This window comes from Betta splendens, chromosome 21 (assembly GCF_900634795.4).
Source record: "Betta splendens chromosome 21, fBetSpl5.4, whole genome shotgun sequence".
NCBI classification, from domain to species: Eukaryota; Metazoa; Chordata; class Actinopteri; order Anabantiformes; family Osphronemidae; genus Betta; species Betta splendens.
Window position 1 is genome coordinate 11888967 of NC_040899.1, and position 20962 is coordinate 11909928.

Sequence of the window (20962 nt, forward strand, 5' to 3'; positions counted from 1 at the left end):
GCGTAGTTTAAAACTTCTTTTGTAGCGTTTCATCATTGCACCATTGGTTAGAGCAAAAGAAGACAATCTTTGCCATTTCTAAAACTCAACATTCTTATTTACATTATGTACATATATATAAACATACTAATAACATCATGTCACCTTATTGTGACTATATATCCAAAATTTCCTCTGAACATCTGTCACTCAAATGTCTACTGTAAGAGAAGACACTTTTCACTCATTTTACTTTCTATATACACATTTACCTTGTCAGTCTACATACACTTGCCTGCCTAAACACTGTAATGTCATGAAGAACAGGACGGTGTGAGGATGAATGAAGGGCATGTATGACAGGTGAAAGGACAGAATGTTGGGCAGACTGAGTTTGCGTTTTCTTCAGCTTCTCCTGCCCATCAACGCGCTCAGCTTCTCTACTTTTAATGCTGCGTCTGCACAGAAATTCACACAAATCCAAATAAGTCAAGAGTAGGAGTTGCTTTGTGATTAAATTCTTTAATATTCAAGTGGTTTAAGTGAAGAAAACATAAGAACTTTGGAAAACATGAGCTGATGTGAGAGGTGTCAAAATGGATTTAGCTTCGAGATTTGGGAGAAAAAAAAGTGATGTTGGTTAAATCCAGTAAATTAAAAAAAACAACAATAATCACAAGTTAGTTCTTTTTTTAATGAATAAAAGTCCAATGTTCTTTTAAATACTATCCTGAAAATTTCAGGATCTTGCTTTGGGAAAGAGAATTTACTGAATGACTGGCTAGACTGAATTGCACCTGTATGTGATGCTGCATAACGGAATTTAAAGACAACAAGGGGGTCTTTGAAAACAAAACGGTAACAGGCTACAATCTGCAAGCTTTACACAAACATTGGACGTGACGCAACTCAAAGTATCTCGGTGTAAAAAACATGGACTGACTGCAAACAGTTTGTGACGCACAAAAGCTCACTTTAACCAATACTCATTGCTTTGCAGATTAAGTATTTACAACAAGCTACTTGGCAACTAATCCCAGCAACTTGCTTGTTGCACTGGAGGACAATTTTACATTTTGCATCCTTCACTACAACAGGGGCTCAGTTAGCTTCTACATTGTTCACACAAAAAATAAGCAGCACTGTCTATTAAGGCTTGCATGAATTCTGATCGAGTTGAACAAACGCTACAGGAAAGAAAAAAGTACGTAAAATATCCGCTGATGTGGAGTGATGACGGCAAAAAACAAAATAATGGGATGTATACGACGTGGCACGGGAGGGCAGAGGGAAAGAGAGAGAAGGTCAAACTGGAGGAGATCCAAACGCGGCTGGGATGACTGACTCTAAAGTGCGTAACGGCATCAGCACATTATAAGGGACACCTTCAATGAACCACAATCTTTCCACTACAAAGACTGAGAAAGGGATTTTAATTACACATTCCCTTTGGAAATTTAAAGCAAATGACTGCTCCCTACTCCAATGCGACGCTGTAGTGGAAGGAAAGGGAGTATTCCAAACATCAGAGCTAAGTGTTGGGTGTTGTCTCAACATGGTGGCGAATAAGCAATCCCTTGCCTGAGCAAGCTAGAGTTAAGGCAAAGGTTAAAACATCACTACTACAGCCCAGATCTTGAAAAACATAAAACACGTGCCAACAGCTGCTACGTGAAGACGGATGGACACCACGCCTGGATACAGAGATGGTCCAATTATGCTTTTACATGAAAACAACTGGAGGCTGGAGAAGGTGAATGAGGATGGATCTGTGGGAACGTGTGCTGTGGGCTACAATGAGACCTGTAACAGATGGGCGGTAACCTTGATAAGGACAGTTTTCACATTCAGAGCCCTTTGTTGTAAACGGACACCAGCTTCCAAAACATAATGTTAACAAGCCGGCTCACCTAGATCAGAATAATACAGTAATTTACCCAATTACCCTTGTGTTATCTAACCCTGGAAATAAAGTGAAGTTTAGATTTCAAAATGTCCGCTGGGTTTAATTTGACTCCCATTTGTGGTACTAAAATGAATCCCCAAAGTAGAAACAATGTTAAAATGGGCACCTTGTACTACACGAAAACAGTAAATATACATAGGAACTGAGATCGCTTCTGGTGTGATCACCACTAGCAACTTGGTTTTATTCATATAATTGTTCTTGGCATAGTTGCTTTTTTACTTTGGAAATCTATGTGTCAAATATCCCCAACATTAAGCGTACAAAACCAGGTTAAAGGGTAAATGTCTTGCGATTTGATTTTGGTGAATTGACTCTTTAGGGTTAAGGACACCAAGCACCAGTTCCCATTACAAGTCCCACTCTGTGAAAATGTGTGTGAGACATCCTGCGTGTTATAGAATGTTGTATTGATCCCGCTCGTAGATGGAGAACGAAGATTAAGATCTGATACAAATTGGTTTGTGATCTGCAAGCATGAGCATGTCATTGGCTGGTGACTGTGACAGGAAGTGAAGTGCAGAGCAGGAAATGGGCTGACTAGCCGTCTGTGTGACCTCAGACAGGTTAGGAGCTTAACCTCAGGTGTTACTGGGATTAAATGGGGCTTGATCAGACTAGTTGGATTAAAAAAGATGCAAGGAAATACAGAACTCCATCTCCTCTGTATGTTGTGTGTTACACCAGAGGGCTTGGACTCCATACCTTCCATGCTCTCTCGGTCTGTCTAGGGCCACTAAAATTTCTCTCTCTGGTCGTTATAGTCTTTTCACAACTTGGCATCTGCTCCAGCCTACTAACCGACTCAACAGTAGGAGAAGAATGGAGTTGGGGAGGGGTGAGACACCGCACGGCGACTGCACAGATATGGCCGTACACAGGACAGGAGGAGGGGCGACACGCTTTAGTTTTGTTTCTTGGCCTCTTTGTTGCCATAACTGGAGCCAGTCTTCTTCACCTCAGTGACACCTATGAGGCGGCGGATAGCTACGGAGGCTGGGAGGAGAGCAAAGACAAATGAAAAGGAAGTTAGGCAACACTGACACAGTGACTGACACAGTTCTAGACATTAAATTTAATTTGTCCTTGTAGACACAACAGCAACGTCTGTGACTTTTCTTTTTGTGCATCTACCTACCGATGATAAGAAAGAGGATGAAGCCAATGATGAGGAGGGGGGAGCCGCTAACCACCACTCCACAAGCAAAGTTGATGAGGGGTGAGAGCAGCAGAGTGGCCCAAAACAAAAAATTCAGCAATGTCCATAGTCGCCGACGAGGAATTATTGTGGGTCCAGGGAACTTGCCTTCCTTGTTGTAGAGCTCCTGTAAAGCATCCTTTGTAGGAGAAGGAAGACGTACTTAGGTTATATTCAAATACAATCATAGATGTCCTCCTCTTCTATTCAGTGAGCACTAAGAGGGCCATTCATCACTTTTTGGTGTCCATGAGAGAAGGAATGAACCTAGTTCAGGGTCTCTTCACATCATGCAAGTTGATTGCAATGATTTTTACAGGGGTGTGCCACACAATCCTGTCACTACTCGGAAAAATAACCAAAACATTATTTACTAAAGAGAAAAATAGAAACAATCTTGAGCAGTAACTACTTACTACTAGTAGTAATTAGTACATTGTCGTATGTACTTTTAGGTGAATCAAAGTCAAGTTACTATTCAGTACTGTTCTACTCTAAACATATTCTGAAAGCACAAGTTTCAGGCCTGATTCCTATCGAGTGTTACCTTCTCCTGGTAAAGCTTGTGCAGCCAGTTGGCACACTCCTGCTCATCTTCTGGTATGTCCTTCACAGAGAAGCGCCTGGATGGATAAGGGACAATAATTCAGTGGCACGGAATACACATTTGATTTGTGTGTTTGCTGTCAGAGATGACCCCACAATAAACAGAGAAAACACAGAGCACTAAATACTAGTCCCCTGAGCTTATGAGCTACATGACGAAGCTACGACTGTTAACAGTGTGTGGATCTAAAAATGAAAATACATTAAAGATAATCTGATTTTCACATTTATGTGTTTATGAAGCTAAGAAACAACAACAATAAAACATATCTGAAAAGATGAATTGAATACATACATATACATTAATTATACACAGAGCATAGCAGGGGGGGGGGTTCGTGTCACGTCTCACCAGCAGAGGTCTCCCAAAGCTTAAACATTTTGCTTTTAAACACTCTGCTGCACAATTCGCACATTTCTACTGCAGAGACATTTAGTCTTGAATGCCATCGTATGTTACAGCAGACTCACCTTACAGACATGTCTGCTTTGTATTTCTTCCCATTGACAATGCCCAGCAGTGTGGGAGTTTGTTTGTCTTGGAAGTTGAGAGTCACATCATATACAGCGGTTACTGTAAGAAAAGAGAAAAGAATTTAGATGAAGAACTACACACCTGAATGACTGAACTTTGTGTGTCTGTGTACATCACCTGTGCCCTTAAGACACTGCAGTGTGGTTGTGAATCCTTTGGTTCGGGGCAGTAGGTGGTATTTGAGCATAGGCAGGCCTTTACTCTGTGCAACCTCCATACTGATTTGGTGCTTCTTTTCAGTGAAGCGGGTGCCTTCACAATACAGAAGGAACTGTGGAGGGAGAAGACTTGAGTTATTAAACTAAGAACACAAAAGACAAAGGCGACCGCTTTTCTGTACTTCTGTAAAAAAACACTTGTACACCTTTACTTTACAGATCCAGTAAATGTCAGTGTTCTAATATAAAGTCACTTATTTCAGTGGTATTATTTTTTTAGTATTATAATAAAGTATATAAGTAATTAAAAGTGTTATTCTGTCTCTAGCTAACAGAGCTTAGTTTGTTTAAACAGCAGTGACCTGTGACCTAATTAGATCAACTACTGATCAGTCTTATCTTAGCTGGTCAACAAGTCACTGACAGTCTAGAAGCCAAGGTACCAAACAAATTTAAATGAACGAAGATGACCAGGGCCTGTCTCATCACATCCCTTTCAGTTTCATAACCAGATAGTTGTTATGTAGCAAGAGGAAAGTGTCTTTGTGCGATTTATACAAAGCAGAAAGTCAGGTTAACGGGGTTATGTGTGTGCGCGCACACACTCCTGTTGAGAGATTTTAAACACAGCTGGTGCACTCAGAACATGCCAATAGCAATCTAGGGAAGAGAAACTGGGTTAAAGGGCAAAATCTAGATCTCCTTGTATTATTGAGGTTTAGGCCATTTTTGTGTAATAAACAACTATGATCATCAAAATAGTTGTAATATAATTTACCTAACTGCTCATTAAATAAATAATTAGCTAATAGGTAAATATTACACATAACCGACCTTCTAGTGACCTTTGACCTACTTTACTTACATTTAGCTTTCCCTTCAAATCATTTAGTTTCATGCTTTACTATAATTTAAGACTCTTAGCAGTCTCATGTTCTGAGGTTGCAACTACTGAGTCATGTCAGTCATGAGAAGTAATTAAAAAATTGGTTGTCCTGCATTGGTTACAAACATAAAACTGTTTAGTGTATACTTATTTTACAATTTAGTGTGTAGTTCATATAAGTTACCTTCTGTTTATTATATTTTCTATAATTCTACTAATACTGTCTGCTCATGTTGTAACTACTTTTTGTCTCATGTTTACTATTTAAACATGAGCATGTTGGCACAACCGTGCCACCAGTGATGAATTAAGTTCTGCGTCGTGTCTTATAAAACCAAATCTGCATCATTAAGAATATAAAAGAAAAACAAAATGGTATAAACTTAAACTGCCATGTGAATTAACCACCTACATGTCATAAATAAAAGAGACTTCACTATTATAATGCACTTAATGAACAATGTGTTTGTTACAGAGAGGTTGGTATGAGGATGCATCAACATAAGCAAGTATGAACACAAATGTGAATGTGCTCAGCTTTCACACATGTACACACATGCCATAAGACAGCGAAGCCGACGTTTACCTACCCACATATATTCAGGGTAGTCTTTCAGCCTCTCCAATCCTCTGAAGACAGTATTTCGGTCTTCTTCCCACCTCCTTTTGCAGAAAACTATTTCTAAGAAGTACCAGGTCCAGCCAATCAAAGGAACCTTCAGTAGCTCATGTTTGGCTAGAACCTTAGAACTCTACAGAAGGAGAACAGGGACATCTTTAATTATTATTATAATTATAATTTTGTAAGTACATAATTGTAATGTAAAAGCATAATTGGACCATCTCTATAATTTTGTAAGTACTGAAATCTTTACGATCATATTGATCAGCTTGTAGGTTTTAGAACGTTTTCACATATTATTTCAATATTTCGCTACATTACTAACCCCTAAGACTCCAAATCGTTCACACATAGTCCAGCCACATAGAAAATCAATCTCAAAGTTGTGGTTGAGGATGATGATGACATGCTCTTTGCCAAATTTGTCCACCGTAGCCTGGTCAGTGTATAGGGTGCATTCTGTGCCTGACCACCACTCCAGCATCATTACCAGCTCTGCACAGAGATGAACAACACGTCATCAACATAAAAACTGCAGGTTGTTTTTGTTTATTGCTGAATCATTATTAAATAAACAACAACAACTGTCTGAAAAAAAATACTCACGACTCCAAAGAGAGTAGGAGAGCCGGCAGTTGATTCTGCGGTACAGCTGTTTGTTGAATGGCCAGATAATGCAGGTGCAAAGCTGGATGAAGTTTATGATGAGACCGCTCACCACAAACACGAAGCCCATCAGCAGCTGCAGGATGAACAGACTCTTCAGGTAGGCCAGAAGAGCCATGGCTGAGGAGCCCGGAGAGCTGCACAGGCTCCTCTCTATACACTGAAACCAACCTGAGAGAGCAGAGAGAGGAGGAGGAGACAAATAGAAAGCTCAAGGAACACGAAGACGACGCTTGGAGAGCAACTGAACAACTGAAGACTAAAAGAGAGCTGCGATTCTTACCACGGTGGGATCTTTTTACAAGCCGCGTTTACACGGTCCGTCAGCCAATACTACAGTCCTGAGAATGAGAGCAGAAAAGTTGTTGAAGCAAACAAGAAAGATGAGGCCACAGTGCAGAGCCATTGCCAGAATTTAATAAAATCTGCATAAAAATCTCATCAAACAGGTTGAACTGTGTTAGAGAGAAACACACCAGCTTCCTTTAAGTGGACGGACGCACATAAACAAGAACCTGGGGGTAAACATAAACCCACGTTAGTTTAATAATTGCTATGATTAGGGACATCGGAGGGACACTTCTCAGAAGCACAGTGCCTCAATGCTATGCACAACTGTGCATGTGCTGATGCCAGTTACAAAATAATTGATTATATGAAAAAAGTAAATGTATTTACAATATGCATCATGAACAAACATGAGTACAGTATCATGTAACAATCTGTAACAATGACCTGAGTAAAGTAAGATGGGATAAGAAGAGAAAAAGATTGATTGGTGCATTACACAAACATTACATAATAGTCAGGCTAGTTGTACTACTTGTTTAACGACATTTACAATGAGAACAAAAGACAAATAAAATGTTTTTTTCAATGACAATTACTAGCAATAAGCTACCATGAACATGACCACAGGCCAGCCGCCCTTGAATGGACTGCATCTGCACCAAAGCCCATTAAAGAGCTGGTTAAGCCATTTAAAAGCTGTTCCGAGAAACATTTCTAATCTGCCCCAAAGAACCTGCTCCTCTGCACATTGGCAAAGAGAACTGTGGCTGACAAGCACAATTTTGTTGCGACAGTATCTGAAGTCATCGGGAGAAGAAAGAGCTCTGATCTATTTACATACCCAAAGAAAAAGAGCAACGTTTAAACCAAGTCAGGTAACTTCCAACACACAAATACTGGCTTGCTTTCACGTCACTGTGGAAGCTGTTTGCTCCTGGTCGTTTACATTATGCAGTGCTGGCAAAATCCACATATGTATAGTCATCTGCATTCACTGTGGTAGCGAAATAGCACAGCTTTTCAGAGGAGCCACGGGTGAACCAGACACCAAGGCAGAGTCAGGAACACTACAACTAGACAACATACCCCTTAAACATTCAACACCGAGCAGATGTATCCTGAAATTTTTAAGTCAAACATAATGAAAGCAAGCAAAATTTATATTTAAACCATCTCCACTTCAATTCATAAAGACATACATTGAAGAGTGAGCAGACCAAACTGAATACTACTTCGTAATTAACTAAACAACGTTTGTGTGAAGAAATTAAACCTTACACCCACATCCACTGAACTTCAGTCACCGGCGCCTAAAAAACATCAAAAATGTTTCCAAATCTCTAGAGGCAGAACACTGCGCGTGTGTGTGTCATGTATAATCTGATGGTTCTGATTAGCAGTGCAAACACCCACAGTTGTCTGTGCATTGTGCTACAGATCTGACCTTTGTTCCTACTGACAGAGTCTGACTGGGAGGGATAAGGTTACACTTCTGCGCATTTTTTTGGGCTCCTGTAGTATTCCCTAAAAAGATGAGGGGCTGCAACATTAAAACCAAAGAGAGTGTTAGTGTTAGTGTTAGATACAATACACAACTGGTACATTATGGAAGAAGGTGAGGGCTTTATAGAAAACTCAAATGGAACTTGTAGGGGAAATACTCTTCAGTTTCTACGAAGTCAGATTTGCAGATTTCTATTTGTCTAATATTATTATTCAATAAACTACTGGTTTTCATACAGTAACTCGTTTTATCAAAATCAACAGCTGTGTACTAGAAAGCTGCTGGAGACAAAGACATTTCAATTCCAATGTGTCAGTTGGCCTCAGGCAGAAAACTGAGCTCCTCAGCAAACTGTAACTGTGTGACAGCTCAGACAAACACATCATGAACTTTGTTTTCATTTTCTCATGCAGTCACTACTTATTTCTTCTCCCATCTCTGTGCTGTAACAGAAGCAAAGCCTATAAAAGCTGGTGCAGCTAGACCTATCATTAAAAAGATCTGCTTAGTGTTCTGTTTCCAATCAAGGTCAAGAAGTTAATACAGATTTTAAAGAACAGCCTTATAACCACCTCCAACAAACAAAACGAAAGTCTGCTTGTGATATTATGTAATTTACATATTATTTTATTAAAATTTAAAAAAACGTTCAAATTGTTTTGCATTTTGGAATAAGTGGCGTTTGTGCAACACTACACTTCCCTTTCAGGACAGCTCTACCTTAAAAAAAGCAGCAGTGATAATACAGGAAGTAATAAAACAACATGCCTTGTTATTAATTAAAAGGTCTTTTGGCCCATAAAACGCTTGTGAAAGCAGCAACATCCAACATCATAAATGTGAAGCTGTGCATGAAAGCCTTGTCATGTGGTAATTTTAAGCAACAAAAAAGGCAAACAAAAGTTTAGTGGTTTTTTTTAAGCCAAATGTGCTAGGAACATCAAACAGACACAGGTGAGTTCGCAACACACTGGCATTTGACAGAACATTATCAAGATACTAAGTGGTTATAGACTCTGCTGCAGAGATATAAAAAAACATGTGCAACAGGTTTAGTCTGTTGGAAGATACGACAAGTTAACAACCAACAAGTTCCAGGAGTGTGTTTGCAGAGAGGCAGAAAACAAGCAATGTCCATGAAACAGATAGATAATAGGGCTTGCTCCGAGCAACATGACACTCATGACATATTGGAGTGTGCTTGATGCTGATTTTGGTGTTTGCCCAGGTCTGTATATCTGCATGCAAGGCCACTTGGCTAATCTATGCATATTATGAGAACCTAAATTACAACTCTGTATTAGCATACCACTGAAATAATCAATTAAAACCAATGCTGGGCCATAATTTTATCAGTCTGCCTCAGTTAGTTATAGGCTTGGTGTTCTCAGTAAAATCCATGTTTGCTCTAGAGCTAGAGTATTTCTTTTGACATACCCCACACATCCCACCCATAACAGCTGACACAGAGTTACAGAATGTACCTCCTACTAGGAGAGATGTTAAATGGACACTTGAAACATTGCCAACATTTAGTGGAAAAATTGAAAGTACTTATTGATTATAAAGCATTTATATAAACAATGTAAGACTCAGTCCAAATGTTATTGTTTTTCTGCATCATAAAAATACTGATAAACAAGCGCAATTGACTCGATGAGTTCTCCTATTCAAGACCCAGTATTCGGGTCAGTAGTTCATCAATAAAAGCAGGCAATGAAAGAATGATTTCTCAGATTAACTCAGAAAACCCATTAACCATTACATTAACGAAAAAATTGGTCACTTTATTTCGACTGTAATGGCTAAACTGAAGTTGCTTTTGCAAAAATTTCGTACGGATACAAAACTGGTCTGTTATACAACAGAGAGACATAGAGTTTGACAATAAAAGGAGCTGATAGGGGTCCACCTTCTTGATGGCGCCAGGCCCATCAGTGACCCCACTCAGCTTGTAGGAAAGATTAGAGTGACGGACTGGGTTAAAGCTGCTTAAGGCAAGACAGCTGCTTCTGCTTTGCATCACCTGAAGATATCTTCTACACCAACAAACACTGGCTTTAACAGGAGAAAGCTCTGTCAAAATAAAAGAGATAACCACATAGAAATGGTGGCAAAGTTCTACAAAACCCTGGGACATAATTTACCTGTGTTAAATATAGAAATGTAATTTACTACTCCACTTACTACTGGAACACATGAGTTATGCTTTGAAGCACTATGCTGACGTTTAGTTCTATTACAAATTCTAGCGGATCGGGTAAGACACATCTGAGATCACTTTGACCACAGGCCAGACCGTCTCTTTCTCTCTCTCATTTAACTTACCAGTACACATAGTAGGCCATTGCCATGAGCACGAGTGCTCCACAAATCCCAGTGAAGATCATCACAGCACTCTGGTTAAGCATTTTGGCTCCTGGTATGTTACCAAATTAAAGCCAGAAGAAAAACATAAAGAGGGGCCTCCAGATAGCAGTGGATAGTCACAGGCTGTGCAGCATCATCGCCATGGTAATCCCACAGAGGGAAAAGGGGAGATTAGGATGAAAGCAAGAGCATAACAAGATCCCAGATCTTCCTGAAGGTGCTGCTTAACTTGCAATTTGCCAATCATTAGAAAAACAACCGCCAAAAAAGCATAAAACCCTGTTAAAGCCCAGAGTGCTTTACCACTAGAGTCCACTAATGCAGACTTAAAGATGGTCCACTTCTAGAAGCAGGGAGGCACACATACTGTAAATAGTGTCTTGCATTCTCAACCTGTAATCCACGGGATCAGATTAGTGCTGATTAACAAGCTATGGGCACCCTGGATCTGTCACATTATATTAACATAAACAAACTAGGGAGGAGTTCGCATAATAGCATCTGTTACATTCAAGAACCAATCTTACCCTTGGCCACCTGTTAGTAGCACTTATGGTTAGGCAGAAATAATGTTCTCAAAGAGTAGGTCTACAGTTTCATAACACATTGTGAAGAGTGTTACTAAGCTGTGCATTCTCTTGTGCAGTGTAAGTGTAATTAGGAAGGCATTATTGCAAAGTCTGGATCAGATATGTTCATCCTTCATCTCCACTCTTTCTTACAGTATGTTGGGTGCTAAAGATTATTTAAAAACACAATACAGGCAGGGTGGCAAAAGATAAACGACAATGTCCAATGTAAGTTATAACACCTGCAAATTCTGAAACTGATAGGTAACAGTACATGTCACTGCAAATATAAAATGTCAAATAACAATAGCTTGAAAACAGAAGTCATGTTATGTTTTGCAGAACAAAGTGTTGACAACCCTGCATTCAACACCATTACAGCGCCCAACATTAAAAAGCAACTTTAGTTATTCTATTGTTGTTAAGACATGTGAAATACTAAAGCCATAACATCTACTTGACTATGAGCACTAACACACAAAAAAACTCACAAAATAATACTGAAACACATTTTGTGCCAGCAAAAGTGATTTTGAAAGATTTCTTACTAAAGATGTGAATGTTATACTAATAACATTGTTATATTATTATATTCATGTATTAAGCATGACACCATCAAGTAATAAAATTGTAAAATACTAACTTTAAATATTAACTAAGAACATATAATAAAGAACATATGCTTTCAAATAAAACGAGCTGTCAGTTTAGGATAAATATATTTACAACTATGTAACTAACCGAGGGATTAGGGCGTGGCTGTAGTAAGAACAGATACTGTAACTAATGAGACTGGTGGGCCTACATACACTGTAAAAGGTTCTCTTTGCTGTAGTAAGCAAGAAATAGACTAATGGCAGTAAAAGCATGATACAGCAAGAATGCAGTAATATTAGGATTCAAATGAGAATGAACACTCAGTTTACCAGATGGTCATATGAATTATTAAGAGGTTTATAAATGTGCTAGTCTGGGATTACACTGCAGGATGGCACCGCTCAGATAAAGCCTTATCTACACGTGTGTCTCAAAGTCCTGCGGGGGAACACTTGCTGTGCAGACCGTTCAATAGGTCGCTGCTTTGAGAGACGTCAGTCTTTCCCCGCTGCAACAAACAACCCTGACACTGCATATCGTCATTATCACTCGGAGACAAATCATATTACGATATAAATTAGGCTAACGTGACAGAGACTCTGAGGCCGCAGCTGCCTCGTGCTCAACGCATGAACAGTTACAATCCTTCCTGACGCTGCTATATGATCACGGTGACATTATTTCATTCTTATTTATTGCTCGACCCATCATGATAAGCTTCAGGTCTAAAGTTAGCAGTGACTCAAATAGTCGGAGACCTCAATGAACTCTGGTAACCCCACGTCTCGCATCGTGCAAACGCCTAACGTGGACCCACTGACACTTTCCGTCAACTCTGTCGGGCCTTGTTGTATTAGCATATTTTACTACGCTAACCAGTGCTCGTTTTCCGATTTATTAGCAGAATTAAAAACATACTAAACACACGCATTATTGAGGGACGGCTGCCACTGACGTTAGCTTAAAGGCTGAGCAGCCAAGTCGCCAGCGTGCCTCTCGGTCATGTTTTGACACACCTCTGTTAGCTACCTGCCTAATGAATTCAAAGCTGCAGACACACGCCTTTCTATTTACTTGCACCAGAGAACACTAAACAGTCTAACTACTACTATGAGACACTTCAAAGTGCTTGACGCTAGCTGACATCAGTTTAAACGTGAAGAGATGTTTGATAACACTCGCTAGCATGCTAAATTAGCAAAAAAAAAAACACAGTACAGCTGAGATTATACTTATTTAAGCAGATTACTTAATTGCAGAGTGTAACTGCTATCAAGTGTTCAGTTCAAGCTACATCACTGCTAAACACCCAACTCATCTGTGCTGCTTGCTAACGCTGTGCTATGCTAGTTAGCCAGCTAACGGACGTTAGCAGCCAGCATCAGTAACGGTACTGGGTTTACCTGAAAACGATCCGCTTGGGAATCAGGGCAAATCGGTAGATTCTCTTACACTTTTGCCCGCTTTCGGGTTTTTTGGGCATAAAATAACTCTGTTAGTGTCTAGTTGTTACTTCGTCCGTGTTCCGAAACCTAATGAAAACGACTTAAGGTAATGCGGTATTGTTTGTCGGTTAAAGCTCCAAATTTCCTCAAAGCCCATCTGAAGGTGGTTTACACTACTTCCGGTCCGGCTGCTCATTCATTCATTCATACACGAAGAAGAAAATATTCCGGAGTATAAATACCGGACATCTAAGTACTACTATATAGTGTTATAAGCAAATAAAAAGCAATGGATTTAAAAGGAAATATATAATTCCTTATATAATAATAATAATATAATTGTTAAATGACTTAATTTCATGAAAAGTAACCATCACCTTAAAGAGAAAGGATTTCTCTAAACTCACAAAATCTGTTGACATATCTCTCGTTTTCACAATCATAATGTTCTCCACAGCAATATTTGTAATATCGGAAATTACACATAGCAAACACGGACATTATTCTATATAACGTTGTAAAACAAATTATGTAAAAATATTTTACCTCAAGCAACAGCTTACACAGCCTGCGTCTTTCTAATGGCTTCGCGTTGAAAACGCACAGGGCGTATCGTTTCAACCAGACGTTATTGTTCTAAACTTCAGGGCCAAGGCGTGGGTTACATGTAACCTCCGGCCTCCTTAGCCCTCTGCTGGTGTACATGCAGAGCTGCGTTATGAGACTGGATGGGGAATGTTGTGAACTAAGGACACACAGCTTTTTTGACAAGTTTGCAAATAAGGTATTTTATATCATTTTTGTAATATAAAATAATATAATAGTCAGTGAATATTTCAATTTCTCATTTCCTTTCTTCTATGTAGATACTGATTGCAAATAAACATTACAGGCAGCAGTGGGGCATGTTGACCTGTGTGGTTATTTGGGTTAATGCAAGTTACTCATACTGTGGATTAGTGTTGTGAGGTGCACGTGCAACCACACCAATCCAAATTAGAAGTCTGTATCTATGTTAAATATATAAGATGCGATCACAAGATAAGGCGACAATATGAAAACACAGAAGATTGCAGATGATTAGTAATTTATTTTTTCAGTCCTTATATTGCTCTGTACAAGAGTAGCAGCTCAAGGTATAGAACATAACTCTGACATGTGTGAATAAATTGTTACATTGGTGCATAACTCATCCATGATCAACCTTTTTCTTTAGATAGAATAAGACAACAGTAAAAAATATATCATTAATATATATCAAAGGCTATCTGTGCAAATACCTCAATTTGAGATGTTTAGGACATGTTACACAACTGCTAATTTAAGAAATAATTGCATAATTAAAAACAGGTAAAATACTTCTTTAAACAATTGTAGGCATCAATTCTGTAGGTATACTATTAGTACAGTTATATGAGTAATAATTTCACCTCACTAATATGCTCATGTGCTTTTAATGACTATTGAGCTGTGCATAAAACAATTAGATGCATGGTCACACATGCATCACTGCTTTTCTTCATTTTCTATTCAGCTAAACTGAGACAAGCTATATTATACCACGTCATACATTTAAATTAGATTTCAAGTACACTTAAGCTATCTTTAATCCTAAAAATTGTTATTATCTACTTGTCCTTCTTCAGAGTACAGAATGTCTAGACAAGCCATAGGGCAGATACCCATGCTTGTAACGTGTGTTTAAGTTACATACCGTACAACAATCCTACTGTTGCCATTTCTTCAAAATATAGTTGTCAGGTCTCAGAGACTGTGTAAGGCAGAGACATTTGACAGTTTGATTTAAAAATCTGATGGGGCTGGCAGGCCGCTCAGATTTGAAACCGATTTGTACAGTACCAGCACAATGTGAATGGTCACATGAACATTACAGTGTTTTGTCTGAAGACTTTTTTAAAACCTTTGCCTCCACTACAAGGGCAGGATTTTCGATGTCAGCTTTGCTCTGAACCATTCTCAGCTCTAGTTGTGCAGGACTGGGCCTTTTTCCAGGACCAGCAAGCTCTGAAAGAAAAAAAAAGACTTTCAGAAAAAGACCATGCGAGTGGGGGAACCATGAGGGCGTAAATCATCCGGGGCTTCTTATACATGCTTAAATTACTTTACTTACTTTTATGTCTAGGATAGTAAATGACTTCATAATAACACAGAGGTGGCACAAAAGTAAGTCAAAACACACAAACCCTTGGCATGAGTTATGGTCCTCTTAATGACATGGTGCATGACTGAAACGGTCTTTTCACAGGCAGTCTGTGAAGAACAGGATGTAGAGCAAGTTCGTTATGCAGTGTAGAAATATAGGTGTTATTGCTTCAGTTGTTTCCCTAAAAGTAGAAGTGTGATACTGACCTTCAAGTCCTTGGGGTGTTGGTGGGTCCAGGCGAGTAGCATGGCAGCAAAAAGATCTCCTGTCCCCACAAACACAGCATCCACTTTGGGAATGTCCATGCAGATTTTCTGACTGATTGTGGTCCCATCTGACTTCACTAAAATGACAGAAAAAGTCTCAATACTCTATGTATATGACATTTTCATTAACTTTACATGATAGGCTAAAACAGCATTTACCTATTTTTTGACTCCCAAGAGCCACTAAGAACTGGTCCCCATGTTTCGAGGGTAGTACTGTACTAGTGAGGACCACAGTCTCTGGACCCATTTTATGAAGCAAGTCCATTACCTGGACGAGAGAATTTAAAATCATTGTACATTAAACTTAACTAAAATGGACATACAGTATTTGTACAGGACAAGTGGAAGCAGTATGTTACTCACTTCAACGGCGTCTTCCTCAGTGTTAATTTTCTTTCCAGTTAACAGCCTGGAGAACAACAGACAGTAGTCACAGATGGGCAGAAAAATTAGTCTGCTAATCTAGTAATGCCAGACTTTTAATCAAGTGCAGCAACTTCTCTCATGACTCTGGTCAGTACAGTTTCAAATTATTAAGTGACAAGCAGCAAGAGCATAACATCAACAAAAGTCCGGACTGATGCATGATGAAACATGCACTTACGAATTTTTAAAATTTGGTTTCACTGATTATTCTGTATGATTATAAGTGGACTCACTCTGCTTCAAACTGATTGGGGGTTAGAATGTCAGCCAGAGGCACTACTTTGTCCTTGTAGACTGGCAGCAGGTTCTCTGGAACGTACTGAAAGAGTGAGCAATACAAAAGAAAAGTGTTTTTGTTTTCCAAAAGTATGTTTACGACAAAATTATATTATTAATCAGTCATTATCTAGCAGATAAATAATAAATAAAATGGCTACACAAAGGTGCTTATAGTTGTAAAATGTGGAAGAACTGCTGGATTTACTGTAGGATGTTTACCATCACACCGTGGTCTCCCATGACAGGATCACAAACTATGGAGAAATAAACTCAAATCAAGGTTTGGAACTAGAATAACATAAACGGTACAAACTGGCAAGGGGACTTTTACACTTACCGTACACCAGGCTGGAATTTGCTTTCTTTAACTCCTGAATGATGTCAACCACCATCTCCAGGAAGGACGTGTCCCTGCTGTACCCTTGTCGATACAAACATAACACAACAAGATGACATCAGAAAAGTAAACAGTTGATTCCAATACATAGCCTTAACATTTCTCTTACCTTTTACTCACCTGTGAGGATGTAGTCATAGTGATTCACCTGATTGAGCTTGATACCCTCATATAGGACATTGAGCTCTTCTGCTGTCAGGACTTGGCCCTTCCAGTGGGCATAGCCTGGAATTCAAGGCAAATTAAGGTAAGACAGGGACCATAACATCCTGATACTGTAACTTAAACCAAGACTTTATGAGCCCAGCTGGTTATAAATCACACAAAAAGAGTTTCCCCTTGCTCTGCGTTTTTATTCCCCTCTGCTGAGGCCCCTCGGCTCTGTGTGGTATCCAGGACCTCCACGTTCACTGAATGGGAGGCTTGTATCTCAGCTGCCAGCTTCCCCCTTCCTTTGTCCTACTTTCACCATTAACCTCGAATAAACCCTAAAAACCCGTTCTCACAAAAAACACACTCGGGTATATTCTTCCGACTGAAGCACAGACTCCACACTGAGCCAAAGTTGACCAGGAGCCAAGGAGAGCAGCTCCTGCAGTGAGGACTTAGCAGAAAGCTCACAGTAAAGTAGAGGCATGTGCTGTGGTTAGAGCATGACTGAAAATAAATCTGAATATTAACAATTTACAGTAACTGTTCAAATCCAAAGGTCTGCAGATGACACACTTACTGTAAGAGTAACTTGGTCCAAAGTCTGCTTAATTCTTTACTCAAAAGAGCAGATGTTTTAGTATTTCAAGTAGATTTTGTGCAAACGTCTCCGGACCCAGTGTTGGAACACATTCTCGAAATACTTTGGAACATGAACCCCACAATATAATCCCATCATCTCTGCAGGTGTCAGCTCCAGCCTCAACTAAGAAATCAAGAGTGTTGTCATTTCCTGATGGGAGCAGTGAATCACATTTTTACTGCCCAGCTGCACAGAATGAATGCAGCACTGTGTATGAGTGGGATGATGATGATGGAGCTGCTGATTATGAAATAAAGGGAAAAAACATCTTTCACCAAACTCTGGATTTTGCAACAGTAACAGATTTTCATTCTACCCCCCTAAATGTTGCAATTTCGTACATGATGGTGAATGATTATTTGCCCAGTAAGATCATGTAACAAGGCTACTGGTCCTATTTCAACTCAGAATGTACCAGATGATAAATGTTTATGTGAATCACTGGATATTATTTATTATAAATGTCTGCATATGAAAAAAATATTAAGTATCAATAAATTACAGCCTGCAATTATATATTTTCCTTTTGTATATTATCTTATGGTTATTACATGAAAACATGGGTAAATGATTTAAAATTAAGGGAATAAAACAATGAATTACAACATGCTTCAAACTGTAACTTTATGGGCTGCATTTTCCCAAGTTTGATTGTATTACAGTACCTGATGACTAACAAACTTAGTACCTGGATGAAGACAAAGCAGGAAAACACAACTCCTGCAAAGTCCTTTTAAAACAATGGCACAAAGTACAAGGGTTATGAACTATGCACATGCACCTTTTCCCTACAGGCCACTAACAAAGGACACAGCAGTGTTTACCTATAAACTAAAGCTGTTTGTTTTTTTTCACTGCATTTCCCTTAGAGAACATGAAATACTGCTGTTACTGAAGTAAAACTAATTTAAGTGCATAGTTTATAAATCAAAAAGGACGGAAGCTAGTTATAAAACAACATATGAATGTTGTCTTTCACAAAACAACCTTAAAGCCTCTCAGCCAACCTGTGTGATTGGAGAATTGGACAGAGTTGATGGAGTCCACTTCAAAGCCGAGCACCTGGGGGGAAAAAAACAAAGGGGCAGCTGTTAAAATTGAGAACAATGGCATCAATCTGTGAAGAGGTCAAAAGATCTGTACTGGGACCTTCCCATCACCACTTCATCGCATTCCACCTCTGCCATTTGAACAGAACATGTGTGTTTTGTTTTCATTATTTAGTCAGCACATACTTCCCACACTGCTTTATAAACAACCCTCGCCCAGCTCAGGCGTTTCTGTGGAGAGTATGATAACAAATCTGCAGTGATAAGCTTTGTTTGACGATCATAAAGTAGATTCCTGATTACGTTGAACGCTCACGCGCTTCACGCTCAATAACTTAGATGACGTGTGGCGTGTTCTCAAGAGCCACAAGTTCTACTCGTGACTGGTTCCGTTCGCTACACGTGGCCGTGGCTACACTGTAACGTTACTGTCGCGTGCTCCAACCGGTAAAAGGTGTGCCCGATGGTAATGTGACGTTAACAATACAAGAGTTCTCACAAATGTGGAACTGAACTCGTAGTCTAATGACCCACGTGTTCTCTCTAATTTTTGTACGTAAGTCGCGTCGAGGCCACATGAGCGGTTCTTACCTGCAGCGGAAACGTCGCCGACTTGTTCCCGACGTAACCCCTGACAACATGACTCTGTATGGATAACACACGACACTCCATGACCGCGTTTACACTGCCTACGCTTGAAACACAGCGCGTCCAACGAGACCTACGGCAGCACTACAACCATGCGCAGAATGTGACGCTCAGAAACTTAGTGGTAGTGCGGAATAACTTAGCACTGAAGGGCAGAAGCGGCGCTGCTGCTGCTGACATTTGCGCTTTTTCTTCAGGCAGCTGCAGACACCTAAATTGGTGCGTTCGTGAGCTCAGGAGAAATGTGGGAGAGACGAGCTTCCAATCGGAATAAATTAATCAAGTTAAAGAACTTTACTAAAGTCTAGTTCTGCTATTTGTATATAAAATTATGTAATCTTAACTTCTGTTTGGGAGTAATGCAAAAATATGATGAATTTCAAAAGTAATTATATTTAAATTATTACATTTACATTGATGATTATTACTATTGACATACATTTTACAATGAATCTACGTTTGTAACAGATAACAAGTGTTAAAATGACCTCTGAATTAATTATAATGTCTTGTCAACATGTAGCGCCCTCTCTTGGTGAAGAGCCAACAGATGTTGTTCAGACCTTATCTTTAAGAATTTGTATTTTTTTTTTGTCTTTATTGTGCTGCCGTGATTCCATGAAACACTATGTATTACTGTCTACATCATTACTTATAAAAACATTAACTGGGAGAAACGGCCATTACAGTCATTTGAATAAAGTTGTACTTGCTACAGGCTGCTTCGTCTGAGAGCCACAAGCTCAAAGTTAGGATGGAAAACTTAGGGGCGAGTTAGATCAGCAGCAGTGAGATGCAGTTGAAGGACTGACTGGACAAACCACAAATCGCATTAGAGTTATTAGTGTTAAAAAGAGAGAAAACAGTATACAATGTGTGTATGAATGAGAAAATGAGGGGGTGGCTGAAAAAAGAAACTGTCTGATTGTGAAATCTATTCATTAGTGAATTGCACAACAGTCGATGACTGTACAAAGGAAATGACTGTGATGTTTGGCTCTTGTTAAGGCTTAAATTAAAACAAGTCTGTTATTTATCAAATCATCCTTTACTGTTGAAATAGTTGCAATGGGTATATAGTCAGTAGAATTTTAATGTCCTGAGTAAAATACTACTTTTGTAGTTGTAAATATTTAAATAACGTTTTTTCACAAATCAAAGGAGCAACTGTAGAGAGACTGTAGACTCTTCACAGTCTCTCTAAAGTTGCTCCTCTGACGCAGAGTTCTTAATTTATATGTAAACTATTGCTTTTTTACGGATAGAAAATAAGAAATGTGACCATGTCAAAGTAGATAAACTACCATAAATAGTAATAGCATTTTCAAAAACAAAATCAACTTTCACCTTGTGTCCAGCTGGAGCCATGGAGCTGATGACTGAAAGTAAACTTTTAGAAATTTTACAAAGTAAAATAAAAAATATACTCCTCATAAATGAGGAAGTTTCAAACTACAAAAACTGTGAAAATAAAAAAGGAGGGGTGACATGTTGCCAAACAGAAGACAGAGAAGGTTTTCTCTGTTTTGCTGCATTATTGCTACA

At 39.1% G+C, this 20962-nt stretch overlaps 2 protein-coding genes across 5 annotated transcripts; both read right to left on the bottom strand.

Annotated features, from left to right (window-relative positions):
* Window positions 1-485: 485 nt before the first annotated feature.
* agpat3 (1-acylglycerol-3-phosphate O-acyltransferase 3) lies at window positions 486-14027 on the bottom strand. Of its 4 annotated transcripts, none has more exons than XM_029136863.3 (10): window positions 13939-14027; window positions 6900-6957; window positions 6557-6787; window positions 6276-6445; window positions 5919-6080; window positions 4402-4555; window positions 4221-4323; window positions 3691-3766; window positions 3084-3282; window positions 486-2941 (listed from the first exon to the last, which is right to left on the bottom strand). In XM_029136863.3, the coding sequence occupies exons 3-10, from the start codon at window positions 6732-6734 to the stop codon at window positions 2850-2852; spliced, it is 1134 nt and encodes a 377-aa protein (XP_028992696.1). In that variant the 5' UTR covers window positions 6735-6787; window positions 6900-6957; window positions 13939-14027; the 3' UTR covers window positions 486-2849. The 4 variants fall into 4 exon arrangements, with proteins under 4 accessions (XP_028992696.1, XP_028992694.1, XP_040924844.1 ...); XM_029136861.3 differs by lacking the exon at window positions 13939-14027 and adding an exon at window positions 13351-13583; XM_041068910.2 differs by lacking the exon at window positions 13939-14027 and adding an exon at window positions 10740-11226.
* A 435-nt stretch (window positions 14028-14462) lies between these two features.
* LOC114847665 (pyridoxal kinase-like) lies at window positions 14463-19634 on the bottom strand. Its single transcript, XM_029137632.3, has 11 exons — window positions 19361-19634; window positions 18728-18782; window positions 17048-17152; window positions 16868-16951; window positions 16750-16784; window positions 16485-16570; window positions 16189-16234; window positions 15982-16093; window positions 15763-15899; window positions 15597-15663; window positions 14463-15417 (listed from the first exon to the last, which is right to left on the bottom strand). The coding sequence occupies exons 1-11, from the start codon at window positions 19439-19441 to the stop codon at window positions 15281-15283; spliced, it is 945 nt and encodes a 314-aa protein (XP_028993465.1). The 5' UTR covers window positions 19442-19634; the 3' UTR covers window positions 14463-15280.
* Window positions 19635-20962: the final 1328 nt, after the last annotated feature.